This window comes from Ictalurus punctatus, chromosome 3, assembly GCF_001660625.3.
Source record: "Ictalurus punctatus breed USDA103 chromosome 3, Coco_2.0, whole genome shotgun sequence".
NCBI classification, from domain to species: Eukaryota; Metazoa; Chordata; class Actinopteri; order Siluriformes; family Ictaluridae; genus Ictalurus; species Ictalurus punctatus.
The window spans coordinates 33,519,054-33,535,421 of NC_030418.2; the positions used below are offsets into that span (position 1 = coordinate 33,519,054).

Sequence of the window (16,368 nt, forward strand, 5' to 3'; positions counted from 1 at the left end):
CCCATCAGAACATATTAGGCTCAGAAGTGGGACCATATGGTATGGTGAGAGAAAACTACTCAGTCACAGTGGTAGCGCTGAGGGAGACCTGTCTTGGTGCAGAACGGTGAACAGAGGGAAGCTCCGACTTCAACCCCAGTGTCGCAAGATAGCAGAATTCAGCTAAGTTATCAGGCTCAGTAGTGGGACCGTGTGGTATGGTGTGGGGAAAACCATTCAACCGTGCTAGCAATCAGAGGCACTGCTCGGCTTTACGGTGGGAGATGTGAAAAAATCTGAAGAAAAGCACACAGTTCCATAGTATTTTACTAGAAAAGAGCTCGTGAAGTATGAAAAAAAATGCACACACCGTGGCAGACGAGAAGAGCGGAAATAACAGGAGGCTAACTCCAGCTCTGGAGCTGCTGCAGGTAACTTGTAGCGACAAGCTGCTGAGCAGGTAAATATGCTGTACACGTGGTCCGAAGTGTACGACGTGAGAAGAAGAAGGTGAAAGATGGCTCTGTGACAGCGGCGTTTTGTTGAAAATACTGCATCATACAGTGCCCTGCATTAATATTGGCACCCTTGGTAAATATGAAAAATTCACTTTATTGTTTAATCTTTTGTTTAAAAAAATGCTCTGCTCTCATGGATGTCAAACAATTGCAAACACAACACAGTTTATAAAAAAATATCTTGGTTAAATATAGGTGTGCAACAATTATTGGCACCCTTTTAGTCAATACTTTGTGCTAGCTCCCTTTGCCAAGATAACAGCTCTGAGTCTTCTCCTATAACGCCTGATGAGGTTGGAGAATACATGGCGAGGGATCTGAGACCGTTCCTCCGTACAGAATCTCTCCAGATCCTTCACATTTCAAGGTCCACGCTGGTGGACTCTCCTCTTAAGTTCACCCCACAGGTTTTCTATGGGGTTCAAGTCAGGGGACTGGGATGGTCATGGCAGGAGCTTGATTTTGTGGTCAGTAAACCATTTCTGTGTTGATTTTGATGATGTTTTGGATCATCGTCCTGCTGGAAGATCCAACCACGGCCCATTTGAAGCTTTCTGGCAGAGGCAGTCAGGTTTTCATTTAATATCTGTTGATATTTGATAGAGTCCATGATGCCTATGTTGTTGTTTTTTTGTTAGATTTATGTGTTAATGCGTCAGTGATTGATCGTTTTATTTATTCAGTTGCTCTGTCAATGTAAACATGAATGTGATACACCTGTGATTAGACTGTATTTTAGTAAAAAAAACTCTTTCCCACACATTTTGAGGAATTTCTAAGAGGAAACATTCTCAGAATAATATAGATTAAATAAGGTTCAGTTAGGGACATTTATAACGAATACTATGTCATTATAATTCTGGACACTGATCTTCCGCTGACCAGTTCATCTGACACATGACAGCTCATCCGTTTTTACAATTCATCTCCAGAGCTGGGTTTTGAAAATGTCTTTTATTGCAGATACTGTATTCAGGAAGCATGCGTGTATATGAGATTTAACTGCAATTAAATTTAGAGCTATTTTCAGTTGGTACTTCTTTTATTAGTCTAAATGAAGTGCTGCATGGTGTGCTATGATTATACAGACTAGTGTTTGGGTCAGATTTGTTACCAGAGTGCCATTATCGATTATTAGAGGATAAATTCAGAACTAGGGGCAATTTAGAGTCACTAAACCACCTACTGAAATGTTTTTGGGAGATGGGAGGAAACCAGAGAACCTGGATTAAACCCACACGGACACAAAGAGTATGTGTGAGCGCAGGATCGACCCCAGAGCTGTGAGGTACCTTTCTGTACTACTATGCCACTCTGCAGAAAACATTCATAACTCAAACTGCCATTCTGATATATCAAAAAAAAAAAATGTCCAGATTTAGTGAACACACGTGTCTTCTTTTCACTCTGAGTTAATCTGTGGTTGGATCTAATTCAACTGAAACGTTCATGACTTGACAAGTCCACCAGAGGGCAGTACACTGACAAAACGATCAGCATTAACATTAAAACCACCTGCCTAATACTGTGTAGGTCCCCCTTGTGCCACCAAAACGGCTCGGACCCGTCGAGGCACAGACTCCACAAGACCTCTGAAGGTGTGCTGTGGGATCTGGCACCAATACGTTAGCAGCAGATCCTTTAAGTTCTGTAAATTGGGCGGTGGGGCCTCCATGGATAGGACTTGTTCATCCAGTACATCCCACAGATGCTTATCAGAGCCAGCATGAACTTTTTCAGCAATTTGTGCTACAGTAGCTCTTCTGTCGGACTGGAACAAACGGGCTAGCCTTCGCACCCCACTTGCATCAGTGAGTCTTGGGCGCCCATGTCCCTGTCACCGGTTCACCGGTTGTCCTTCCTTGGACCACTTTTGGTAGGTACTGACCATTGCATACCGGGAACAACCCTCAAGACTGTTTTGGAAGCGCTCTGACGCAGTTGTCAAGCCAATTTGGCCCTTGTAAAAGTCGCTCAGATTCTTACAGTACGCTTGCCCATTTTTCCTGTGTCCAACACGTCAACTTCGAGAACTGACTGTTCACTTGCTGCCTAATAAATAAATACATCCCACCCGCTGTAACGAGATAATCACCTGTCAGTGGATTTAATGTTATGGCTTTTCAGTGTATACTTCACATTTGATAGAAAACCAAAGTCAAATAGATCAGAAATCAATTGTGATGATGCAGTTGAAACAACCAGTAAGTCATTTATATTTCTCTTTCAAACAGATCCGCATGTATCTACTCATGGATAGATAGCTGTGTGTAGACATAATCCTGAGCAAACCGATATAATAATATCCGTGTGCTCAGTTCCGTATCCGTGTGTGTTTAGCCGTGAGATTACGTGGCGCATACTCATTCACTCACTTACTCACTCACCAACTTTTGCCTGCAGCAGTAAAACAGCTTCTGCTCTGGATTCACGACTCGCTTGAATGAGTCGATTCTTTCGAACAAACCCGATTAAGTGACTCGAACTACGTGCGATGCGTTTGGCGTGATCACTCAGAGCTTTATCCAGAACTAGAGCTTGATGTATCTCATTAGCTCATTTATAAAGCCTGAAATATATCGAATTAAGAGAGCTGGAGTGAGGAGAGAGCTCGAAAATGTCCATCCTAAGCCTTTCAGGCTGTCTGTTTGTCCATATAAATAAATAAATAAATAAAAGAAATAAAACCTCATTTTGTGCTATTCCTTGCAGTTGAAGTGGCTTTAATAGTTCACAATGCTTCTTAACACATTGTAACTCTCGTGTAAGTCAAAGAAGTGGAAGCGGGGGGGGTCAAACTATGCACTACAAATTATATTTCTTCAATCACATATTATACGTTTGACTATGAAGAACCTGGATATTTTACACAGTAGCAACAATCACTTAACATCCCAGCTGACAAAAAAAAGGTCCCCAGGATGTCCTCTAAATGTCCTCTACGAAAGTCCCCCGAACGTCCATGTGTAGGGTCCCCTTGACGTCCTACGGACATTCACAGGACGTCCAGCGGCCATTCGGGACACTTAGGGGACTTTCGCTGAAATGAACACGTTCAGTAGTGTTATGATTTGATATCCTCTGACGTCCTCGGAACGTCCGCCAGTGAACGTTATAAACCGGACCTAAGTGGACGTTCGCAACGTCCGGGTGACGTCCTCTGTTTGCCGGGATATAGGCGCTAAACAGAAATTACCCTAAACTAAATACAACACTCATGTTATTGAACCGCACCAAAACAGCCTCTGTACAGGAAAGACTGCTAATCTTAAAACCTACAATGTTCCCTCTAAGTTAGTGTACTCCATTGCTGCGTAAACAAATATGACAATTGGAAATCGCAGTTATAGACTGTCATCGAAAAAGTTCCCAGTGGTCAACACATTTTTGGCGTTTTTTTGTTTGTTTGTTTACGTGCATGGGCCCGGTGTTAGTAGTATGCTGCATATCAGAGAATTCCCACTTTGAAAATATCCAACGTGAAAATTATACGATTCGAGACGAAGTCTGAGTTGAGAGGACGAAAGTGTTACAGTGGGTTGCGTCACAGCCCGACAGTTCAAGGGTCCCTGATTCGATCCTGAGCTCAGGTTCCTGTCTGTTTGGTGTTTCACATGTTCTCCCATGTCCGTGTGGGTTTCCTCTAAATTGTGTCTAGGTGTGAATGTCCTCGTGTGTGTGGTCTCCTATGATGGAATGATATCAGATGCCCTCATCCAGAGCACCTTAAAGAATAGGGGTGCGACGATCCATCGATAAGGATCGATATATCGATCAAATAACCAACGATACGATGTATCGCCGCAATGCGTAAACGTCGATGTATGTACAGTTTTTACACTGGGCTTTTATTTAGGACACTCTAATTCCAGTCATGTCCCCACGGTTACGTTTAAGGTCATCACGGGTCCTTATTTGCATTAAAATATGTAGAATATCAACGAATACATCCTGATACTGGTTCACTAGGGCAGGGGTTCCCAAACATTTCCGGGGCAAGGCCCCCCAAATAGCATTAACATTTGACCGAGGCCCCCCTTTTGCAAGATGTCTTTAAAACACATTAAAAATACAGACTTCTGAATATATCCCCGCCCTTTTTTTTTAAATGAATAATTGCCTCTTTCATCTTTACATTACATTACATTCTGAATTGATTGTGTGTGTGGTTGTCTGAGAGTGAGAATCATGTTTTTATTTATTTTTCACATCAAATTGTTGAGGCACCCCGGGCGCCCCCTGGCGGCCCCCATGGGGGCTTCGGCCTCCACTTTGAAAACCACTGCACTAGGTCACTGATTAAGAATGCCATCATTCTAAAAACTCTGTTGGGGAGGTAATATAGTAAGAAAAGCACACAGACAAAACTTTCTTTTTTTTAACTAAAGTGCTAATTTAAGTACTGCAGGAAGAGGTAGGTCTTTAGCCGTCATTTGAAGACCTCGGGTGACTCAGCATCTAGGGGAAGTTCATTCCACCACCAAGGTGCCAGAACAGAGAAGAGTCTTGATGGATGTCTTCCTTATTCCCTGAGAGATGGTGGGACTAGTCGAGCGGTGCTAGAGGATCAGAGAGTATGTGGTGCAGTGCGTGGTGTGATAAGTGATTTGAGGTAAGTGGGTGGTCCGTTTTTAGCTTTGTAGGCAAGTATCAGTGTTTTAAATCTGATGCAGCAGCTACAATAAGCCAGTGGAGGGAGAGAAGCGATGGGGTGGTGTAGGAGAACCTAGCAAGGTTGAATACAATACAGCTGCATTCTGGATCAGATGCAGAGGTCGAATGGCGCTCAGAGGCAGAGTTGCAGTAGTCCAGTCTCCAAATGACAAGGGACTGAACAAGCACCTGAGTGGCCTGTGTGGATAGAAATGGAAAAATCCTTCTGATATTGTAAAGGAGAACTCAGCATGAGTGTGTCAGATTAGTAATGTTAGAGGAAAAGGACAACTGATTGTCCATGGATACCCCAGTGACCGAATATGAGATCCGAGAGCTGTCCAGGGAGATCACAAGATCCTGATGCACATATGCTAATATATTCATTTAACAGAAACACTGGTTGATTTTAGGTGGATCTACAGGGACTGTTTTTTGCTGTACACCATCAGGCAGTTAACATGTTCACATGCACATTACATAAGGCCTAATCTTGAACCTTAACATCCCAAAACAACCCCCCAGAAACATCCCTGATTCTGATTTGCAGCAATTTCATATATCATACAGAAATCTGTGACAATATGTCCTCATTCAGATCGGAATTAATAACATCCATGGCTCAGAACATAAGCACATAAAGTACATGGATGTATTGTTTGTGAATCGTTTGTTCTGAATGACTCGTTCAAACAAAGAACCGATTCGCTCGCGACTCTCTCTCTCTCTCGCAATAAAGGGAAGCGTGGAAGAATCACGAAGGGCTAGCACTGAACATTAAGCTAGCTCTGGGTGGTTTAGGACTTTGTTTATGATTGTGGCAACACCACAGCTTGCACAATGAGGCTAAAAATCGGATTTATCCTCCGGAGTTTATTAGTAATCGGCACATTTTTGGGGCTGGTGTTGCTCTGGTCCTCTCTGTCTCCAAAACCGGGGGATGAAACCCCCTTCGGCAAATTCGTGAGTGCTTTATTCACTTATTCTCTTCAGTTTGATCATATATTCATTCTTTTATTTATAATACACTCGGCAGCCATTTGCATTTTGCTAGGAAAACGTCAACATGCTAATAAGCTAACCAGGTGTCGTTGTCATGGAGATAGCTGTTTTAGCTAGCCGTGAAATACGAATAACAAGATGACTGTTGAACAACAACAACAAAAAAGCAACAGCTAATGTATATTAATGCTAAACACGCGTTTGAACAAACCCGTACGTTATATTTTGTATTACAGTTATATTCTCTAGATAAATATGCAATTTATTAGCTAAACAAGCTAAGCTAAGAGGCATCATCCAGGAGCCAGTCAACCCGGAAGTGTGTTCTCTTACTATAGGGAAGAGAATAAAACAACAACAGAGAATAAAAAAAATGTTCTCTTCTATAATTTAGGTATCATTTATCTAAATTAGTGTTGTAAGACCTTGCCTGTTAAAACAAACAAAAAAAAACCAACTTGTGATAACTTTGTGCTCCACATCAACCAGAACTTAAATCATTTAATTTCATTCATTCATCCATTCATCCATAGGAACACTCTCTGGGTAGTCTCTGTATAACACACACACACATCTGAGCAATTTAGATCCAGCAGTCATGCTAATACTGATGTGTTTTATGCGAGTTTGGAGGAAACTGGAGAACCCTGAGGAAACCCACACAGACACTGAGAGAACCCGAGAAACTCCACACCGCTTCGGTGTGTTCGGTTTCGTCCATCCTGTACGACTCGATTAACCGGGAGATTTCCATCATCTTATTTTAGACATCTTCAATGCCTTTTTTTAAATAAAAGAAATGTATTTATTCCCCTAGCGTAATATTAATTAATGATTAGTTCAGCAGTAAGGTGTTGAGGAATAAGACGCTGACCCTGCTCTGTGCGTGTGCGTGCGTGTGTGTGTGTGTGCGCGTATGCTATCAGTAAGGCGGCGTCATCAAGTGGCACGGTATTGTCAACAAGGCGTTAATCATATCTCAGAAAGCTGTGTAACCTGGTTAATCATATTCCAATCTTTCCTTATCACAGTTCAGACTGACTGCTTACAGGTGTATACTGTATCTCTCACAGACAAACACACACACCTCGGACAAGAAAGTTAATGCGAAGATCAATCAGTCAATCAAAGAAATTTTCATTCCTCTTCTGATGTATCAAATCAGTCTCTGATGTTATTTTCTTTATTTGTTTTTATGGGAGAATTAATCTGTTAGTCTGTTATGTAATATCATGGCGTTTCTCTTAATCTGGCACTAATGTAGAACATATATATAAAATCATTACTTCATATACTTAATAAACTTTTTGTACTTTATTATTTACAACACGTTTACTTTACACACGTTCACGCTCTACACGTTTACTCCGCCGCTGTGTGACGCTGTTTTCCCCCCCGTTTTTTCCCCATGATCGCTATATTTGCTCAATATGTGTTTCTGTTTTCTTTTCTTCTTTTCCCTGTGATTACATTAGAGAGCCTGAGGTTTGTTTCCTGCTTGGTTTCGGTTTGAAAAGGAAATCAGTTTACGGTTCATCCAGAGGCGCGGGAGAAAATCATTCATTCACACTTGGTGATCGTTTTCGAGTCACCGGTGCATCTACATGCATGTTTTTGAGAGAATCTTTTCCTGGAGTTTCTTTAAATCATTCATGAGTATTTGTGCTTCTGTTTCTACAGGTACAGCCGTTTCTACTCCTAGACAGGCTTTATTTATTTAATTTTTTTTAAATCTGTGAATTGGTCTTTTAATTATAGGACAGTGTTTACTTAGAGTAATGTCCTAACAACATTTTATTTCATTTTAATTATACACCGCGTATCTTAGTCATGCACGGTATAACATTGAAACCACTGAGAGGTGAAGTGAATAATGTTGATTATCTCGTTACAACGGCACCTGTCGAGGGGTGGGGGGGGGGGGGGGGTGTTTATTTATCAGGCAGCAAGTGAACAGTCAGTTCTCGAAGTTGACGTTTTGGAAGCAGGAAAAATGGGCAGGCGTAAGAGCTAGTGTAGCACACCTTTCTTTCAGAGCCAGCGTGAAATTTTTCAGCAGCTCTTCTGTGGGATCGGACTAGACGTGTTAGATTTCCATTTCCATTTGCATTTGTTTATTTAGCAGACGCTTTTATCCAAAGCGACTTACAAATGAGGAAATACAAACAAAGCGATATATCAAGCGGAGAACAGTACGCTTCAGTAACAGTAACAGTAACAGATATAAGTAGCGCTACTATGCAAGATTTGTAATTCAGTTCTAGAGAAGCGAAGCTGAGGTGTAAGAGCCAGAGTCGTTTTATTTATTTATTTATTTATTTTTAAATATAGAAAGGATAATGTAGGGTTGGTGTTTTAGGGTTTAGTTAAGAAGATGTGGGTCTTTAGCTGTTTTTTGAAGATAGTGAGAGTTTCTGCGGCTTGACGTTGGAAGGTTGGGATTGAGGTTGGAAGTTCATTCCACCACTGAGGGACAGTTAGTGTGAAGGTTCTGGAAGCCACGCTGAGTAGGTACTATTAAGCGTCGGTCGTTAACCAATCGCAGGTTGCGTGTGGGAATGTAAACTTCAAGGAGAGAGTTGAGGTTGGAGGTGCTGTTCCAGACAGGGTCTTGTACGTGAGCATCAAGGCCTTGAATTTGATACGGGCGGCTACAGGAAGTCGATGGAGGGAGATGAAGAGGGGTGTGACATGGGTTGTGTTGGGCTGGTTGAAGACGAGGCGTGATGCTGCATTCTGAATCAACGTTCAGATGATAAACTAGTTCGAACTAGTTCAGTTCAAAATTAACTGAAAATATTCAGTTTAGTTTATCAGATGGTAAATTAATGTGTCATGGCTCACACCTGTGTTCCTAAATTCTGTCATAATTGACCAGCCCAAGTTTTCTCATGCCTGCTTGTGTGTTATATTGTGGCATGAGAAAATGTAATAAATGTGAAAGTGCAATAAAAAATATGTCGTCACTAAAATCAGTTCATAATCGTGATAAATAATCGAGATCTCAATATTGATCAGTATAATCGGGATTATCATTTTGGCCATAATCGTGCAGCCCTTATATATCATATGGAGATATCCCAACATGTTACTCAAATTTACAAATGTCTCTACACCTGTAATTTAGTTCACTCTGCAGAAACCATTCGAAATGACTTCAGATTATTCTCTGATGAAGAAATAAAACTGGAAGAAATTAAGCACTGTATTTTTTGCTTGCCGTATATATAGAGTCTATAGAAAAAGGAGAATTGCCGGACTCGTTAAGGCAAGGTGTCATTACGTTAATTCCAAAACCGAATAAAAATATTCTTCACTTATTAGCCTATTAGTCTTTTAAATAATGATCCTAAAGTGTTTGTCCATTTACAGCTGGGGAAACATTAAAGTCCATAAATAAAGTTATGTGTAATAAAGAGGAATGACATGGGGGGGAAAAGCATTGAACACGCTAAGAAAAAGCAGTTCTCCAAGTCAGGTTAAGGCAAGGAACCAGCTGAAATCCGTAAGTAGTTATACCCTATCTGTACAAATTAATATCAGCTGGGTTAGTAAACTGATGGTCAATAAAAAGGCTTTTCGTTACCGACGTGTCCCACAAGAAACATCTCACGATGGGTGAAAGCAAAGAGCTCTCCCAAGACCTTCATAACCTTATTGTTGCAAAACATATCGATGGAATCGGATTCAGACGTATTTCAAAACTTCTGAACCCTCCAGTAAGCACCATCGGGGCCGTTATCCACAAGTGGAAGCAGCATCACTCCGTCATCAACCGGCCATGCAGAGGAGCTCCTCACAAGACCAGGGAGTCAGAAGAAAAGTCAGAAGAGTAGCCCAAGAGCCAAGGACCACTCGGAAAGAGCTCCAGAAACACTTGGAGGCAGATGGTGCCATCGTCACAGAGAAAACAATATTCAATGCACTCCACTGCTCATGCTCACCCCGCAAGACTCCATTACTAAAGAAAAGGCATGTCGAAGCTCGTTTAAAGTTTGCTACGACTCATTTGGACAAGACTATGAAATACTGCGAGAGTGTAGTCTGGTCAGACGAGAGCAAAATGTAACTTTTTGGCTGCCATACTACACACCATGTTTGGAGAAGAAATGGCACTGCACATCACCCTAAAAACACTACACCAACAGTGAAGTGTGGAGGGGGAAGCGTCATGGTGTGGGGCTGTTTCTCATCACATGGTACTGGCAGACTTCATATAACTGAAGGAACGATGAATGGAGCCCTTTACCGGAAGATTCTTGAGAAGAATCTGCTCCCATCCACCAGGAGGATGATGATGATGATGATGATGAGACGTGGGTGGAGCTTCCAGCAGGACAACAAAACTCTCAATTGGTTTCAGAGAAAAAAACTCGAGGCATTAGAATGGCCCAGTCAGTCACCTGACTGGAATCAAATTGAACAAGATTTAAAGACCATATGTTTATGGTCATAAACATGACCCCCCCCGTGTCATTCCACTTTATTACACACAACTTTATTTATGGACTTTAATGTTGTGAATTCTTTATACGATGATATGAGGCATGATCGCAGAGGTTGAAAACCTTTGCCCTAGAGGATACGATTTGGAATAACACATTTTATACAAACACCAATATTTAATATATGGTTTGATAATAACATTGTATTAGTCAGTCAGCTAATGCAGTGGTTTTCAAAGTGGGGGCCGCCAGGGGACGCCCGGGGGGCCTCAACAATTTGGTGTGAAAAATAAATAAATACATGATTCTCACTCTCAAACAACCACACACACACAATCAATTCCTAATGTTATATAATGTAAAGATGAAAGAGGTAATTATTAATAATAAAAAAAAAAGGGGGATATATTCAGAAGTCTGTATTTTTAATGTGTTTTAAAGACATCTTGCAAAAGGGGGGCCTCGGTCAAATGTTAATGCCGTTTGGGGGGCCTTGCCCCGGAAAAGTTTGGGAACCCCTGAGTTAATGAACAGTGATTGAGGTTTGTTATCATACACAGAATTTCTTAACAAGTTTAAAATCCCAATTAGACCTAAAGAATTTGCAATCGTAATGGATTCTATACCTAGAAGGTACGGTTTCTTCTTAAGAATGACTGCAGTGAAAACACTAACCTTGATTGTATAAAAAAAATAAATATATATAACATTTTTATTGGAAACTCTAACATCTTAAAAGATACTGTTTCAAATGATTGTGTTAGAAACGTAATAAACAATGTTGCATATCCCCCCAGCTACATTTTTTTGGAGATTGAACTTGGTGTAATGCTTGGAGATCAGCTGATAAATTCTTTCTCAATAGCCAAATAAAGGAAGTTTCTTGTAAAATAACACATGGCAGTTATTGTGTGAGACATGTATCGGAACGTTTCAAATTGATGTATTTGTGTGTGTGTGTGTTATAACGTCATCATCTTTGTTCACTGTGATGACGCTGTCCCTTAATTTCCAGGAAGCAAGAGACGCCCCGAACCCCGTCCCGAACCTTCCGAACGACGGCGGGGATCAGTTCAAGGCCGTGGTGCCTTGGCCTCACGTAGAAGGAGTGGAGGTAGACCTGGAGGCCATCAGGCAGAGGAACGGAGGAGACAAGCCCAACCCGAGGCTCAGACCTCAGGACCAGCAGAACATCATTCAGAAGCAGTACGTCACGTTTAAACCCCACACTAATATCTACTCGGACCCGGTTCTGCGCAGAGGGAGCCCGGGCAACTTCGAGCCCAAAGAGCCGGAGCCTCCAGGAGTCCCCGGAGGGCCGGGAGAGGGCAGCAAGCCGTTCGTTCTGGGACCCGAGTATAAAGACTCGGTGCAGGACAGCATTAAGGAGTTCGGATTCAACATGGTGGCCAGCGACATGATCTCACTGGACAGGAGCATCAGTGACTTACGGCATGAAGAGTGAGTATCAGAGTGCGTTTCAAATTAAGACACCCCCCCCCCCCCCCCCCCCCAAATCTGTTCCCATGTTCATATGTTTTAACAGCACTGTAAATACGTTGAGTTTTGAGATACCTGATCAAAAGCTATGCATTTTTTAAAATGCCTAGATGCAGTCAAAGTAACTCAAGGAGCATCTCCTTCTTCTTCCTCTTCTTCTTCTTCTTCTTCTTCTTCTTCTTCTTCCTCTTCTCACAAATTCTTCTTTTTATTCTCACAAATGTGTGCTAGAATAATGCAGATGTTTTTTTTTATGCCCCCCCCCCTAAAAGATACATAAAAAAAAAAATTACGCTTTTCCAAAAAAACCCAAAAGTGCTACACGATGCCTTGTGCTCGCAAATTACGCGCCAGACAGCAAGAAGATTTACATCGTTTTGAATAAGTCCCACAAGCCGCTCTCTTGTTTTTCCGTCTCTAAAGCTACAAAGAAAGGCAAACAAACTCCTCACGAGCAGACTTGGTTTTCTCTGTGTTATTGGTGATGATAAATCTAATCTAGTGAGCAAGCCAGGCTAGTTAGCAAATTTCGGCTTTGAGTTAGAGCGTTGTTATAGGTACGGTGAACAAATCTTTCGAAACGCCTCCTCATATAGCGTTAGAAGAGTGCCAGAGCGTGTGCTATGGCCAGGTGAGACAGGAAAGGCAGGTATTTCCACCGGAGCAGGGCTGGTGACATTCCCGGTCACTCCTGAGCAAACAGCTTTAATCTTAAACAAGTCCAATCATTAAAACCGGGTGTTCTCAAACTGCTCCATAAGCTGTGATGTAAGCACCTCGGCCGACGGAAGACTTTCCCCTGGTCGTTCGTTCTGTCTGCGCACTTCAGAGTTTTGTGGGCGTCGCTATATGCAAATGAGCTTTGCTTTGCCTTTCTGAAACTTTCATCAATCTGAAGGAAAATTTTACTTCGGCATTTCTAACATTTACTAAAAGATTGATAAAATAAGGCCTTGTGATAAATTTTATGTAACCATTAATTTTTTTATATATATGTGTGTGTGTGTGTGTGTGTGTGTGTGTGTGTATGTGTGTGTATATATATATATAACACTTTGTCCACGTATACATTCTTCATAATGAATAGCAACTCGAATTGTGTCCGATGTAACGTCCACTGGATCGTGTACTGGAGTTATCCAGTAAAGCTCCGTCTCATTGAGTTTGCATGTATGGAGCTTTTGAACTGTGGTTGAGCGCTCACGCCATTTGTAGACGTTAAACCGCACCTTGTTTTCAAACGAACATGATTTGTTTGCAGGCGTGAAAACGATGAGCGGGTCAGTAAGCACAGTGTCACTGCTCAGATTATGACCCTTAATATACCTGGTTCTATAAATCCCTCTTTATCGGCTTCTTTATAATGAATCTCTCTCTCTCTCTCTCTCTCTCTCTCTCTCTCTCTCTCTCTCTCTCTCTCTCTCAATTTTCTTGGGAATATCGGGAATATTTGACTAATTACATTCCTAACGCAGTAGACAAGGACTGAAGAGACGAAAATGAGCGATCGCCTGTTTTGTAGCACTTTTGGAAGATCTACCACACCGTTGTGTTGATTTATACAATAAATAAAAGTGCCTCCAAATATCGCGGAGTTAGCTTGATTTTGCGTTCATTTCTGCGTTCGTAACATCGTGAAATCCTGGACTGGTTTTGGGTCGCGGCGTGCTTTACACTGAATGCAAATAAGTTGTTTATATATTTGTATAATAATTTATTTGGAAGTGGTTTATTATTTCATTTCTGATCAGTGAGTGAAAGGGTTATCAGCTCTACATCTGTGGCCGTGGTTGGGACGCGTATATACTTTCTCTTCCTCTCTCTCGCTCCCCCTCCCCCATCCCCAATCAGTCTCGGGTACAGATAGCGCTTTCCTCAGAGCGTGTTGCATAACGCAGAAGTCTGTTTGACCTCCACACCCTCATGAAAAAAATGTTCCTCAGTAAACCTCACTGTTTACCTACTCCATGTACGTGGCAAGTGCCTCAGGTTGTGTGCACTCAAGGTGGCGAGTTGAAGCGTAGTGTTGCAGTGTGTACGTACACTACGGTCCGTTCGGCAGTGATCATGACCGTGACTATAAATATTATTACAACGTATTCATAAATATTAAAGTAAATTAAAAAATCCAAAATGAACCCAAAAGTACCACTCCAAGTGAATAAAAATAGAGGCACAGAAAAGGAATCAAAAAGCATTTCAAATAACACAACAAAATTTGCCAGCGATAGGTGTTTCGCCTCTAGAGGCCGCTGTCGCACAGCGGACCCTTCTCAGACGCTCCCGCGGCGATTACCGGTTATCGGCGCCGATTTAATCGCCGAAATCGGCTGACCTCTACTGCCGATAGCGGTGCAGTGGGATTTTGCCCAGGCGTCATCTCTTTCTAAAGAGAGCTGTAACTCAGTTTCGTATAGCCGCATTGCATTCTGGGAATCAAACGTTTGTACTAACGTCTCCACTGGTTCTAGGCTGTTCGCGTGACGAACACTGGCGGAAAGAAGCTGTTGCTCATTTGTGTAAAGGAGACACCTGTATGGTAACCCTTGTGGAATTTTTATTTATTTTTTCTTTAGTAACCGTAACAATGTAACCATTGTAACTACGCAAGCATTTGGAATGTCCCTTTGTGACATGTGAAAGTGCAGCACACAACTGCTCCCAGGAATTCTCTCAGGAATTCTCACAGGAATAAGGAAAAACAAGAGATTGGCACATCACAAATATTTCCGTGTAGACATATGTAATGTGTTTTTTTGTTGTTTTTTTGGATGAAGGTTTGATTTAAATATACCATTGAGAGTCTGATGTTCACATGTTTTCTGTCAGTCATAGTCTCAATACACACACGCGCACGCACTTATTTCTTTCTTCCTTTCTTTCGTTTTTAAATGTGTTTTCAAAAGATTGAAGGAGTGACTGGGGTGTGCTTTCCTGAGCAGGTTTTTCATGTTGCTCGGCTCCAGGCGTGTAAAAGGGTATAAGACACAAACTGACCTGACGAGTTCTGTCCTGTTCCTCGTAGCGCGATTTATGTACCAGTTCAAACACCCATCAATTCCTCCCAAGCATCCTACGCGGCAGTACGGGAGATGACGTGTGAGAGCAGCGAGTTGTGGCAGCATGTTTATCTCACACCAAGAGGTCATATCTGCAGAAGAAAGCAGCAGGGTGCACATGGAGGCAGGCCAGGTCGAAAACAAAGCTGCTCTGTGCTTAATGGGGCTTTTTTTCTTTCTTTCTTTCTTTCTTTCTTTCTTTCTTTCTTTTCTTTCCTTTCCCCACAAAACTAAAGATGTGAGTTTGCGCATGAGGCCCTGAGAACTAGATCACATTGTGTTTTTTCTTTTCAAACACATCATTAACGTGTCTAATTTTAGATTTCTTCATATTTTTTTTTCTTTCTTCTTTTCCCCTCCCTCAGACGATTACCATGATAGGTATACGCCGCGGGTCAAAAGTTTGTGGACACTCGACTGAAACGTTCCTCATGATCTTAAAATTCTTTTGATCCGAAGGTGTGTGATTAAATGTGTGAAATCGGTGTTGTACACAAAAATGTAATCGTGCCGACGTATTCGTTTCTTTCGTTAGGAGACTAACATTTTATTTACACAAATATATATATTTTTAAGCGGACGACTCGGAGGGAAATATTTCCGAAAGGCAGCCGGTAAGAGTCCGGCGTAGGTGTGAACTCCTTTAATACTGTTTAAAAAGCATCTCGGGGAAATTCCTCAAGAAATCGGGTGCCAAGAATACGTTTCTGGAAATTCTAGACAGAAAGCGTGTCTACTTTGAAGATGCTAAAATACTAAATTATTTTGGATTTTATTATCACAACATAATACCCATAGTTCCATTTGTGTTACTCCAGAGTTTTGATGAGTTTTCAGAGCTTTATTATTATTCTAAAATGTGGAAATAAAAATAATGAACGAATGTCTAAACCTTTGACCGGTAGTGTACTCCTGTTCCAATCATAAAAACACTTCATTAACGATGATGATAAATAAATAATTCACCTCGCCAGAAGGTGGTGCTGTTTGCCAAAATTCCTTCATTCAGTCCTGGATTGCGTCAGACGTTTTACTCTAATACACGACCAATCAAATGGCTTTAATCACCTGAAGCTGGTTTATGTAGGTACATCATTACTAATTAATGAAATAAAAAATTCCAGTTTTTTACCAAATATGATCAATCCATTATATTTTTTATGTATGTGTGTGTGTGTGTGTATATGTATATGTGTGTGTGTGTGTATATAT

At 41.5% G+C, this 16,368-nt stretch overlaps 1 protein-coding gene across 2 annotated transcripts in view; it reads left to right on the forward strand.

The window, feature by feature from the left end:
- Positions 1-5,863: 5,863 nt before the first annotated feature.
- The window catches only part of galnt7 (UDP-N-acetyl-alpha-D-galactosamine: polypeptide N-acetylgalactosaminyltransferase 7), a 31,871-nt gene continuing 21,366 nt past the window's right edge, over positions 5,864-16,368 (forward strand). Inside the window, exons 1-2 of one of the 2 annotated variants that reach the window (XM_053679900.1) lie at positions 5,864-6,113; positions 11,613-12,058. In XM_053679900.1, the coding sequence (XP_053535875.1) occupies positions 5,991-6,113; positions 11,613-12,058 (569 nt within the window). In that variant the 5' untranslated portion in view covers positions 5,864-5,990. The remainder of the gene's footprint in view (positions 6,114-11,612; positions 12,059-16,368) is intronic. The other variant, XM_053679899.1, reaches the window with a different exon arrangement.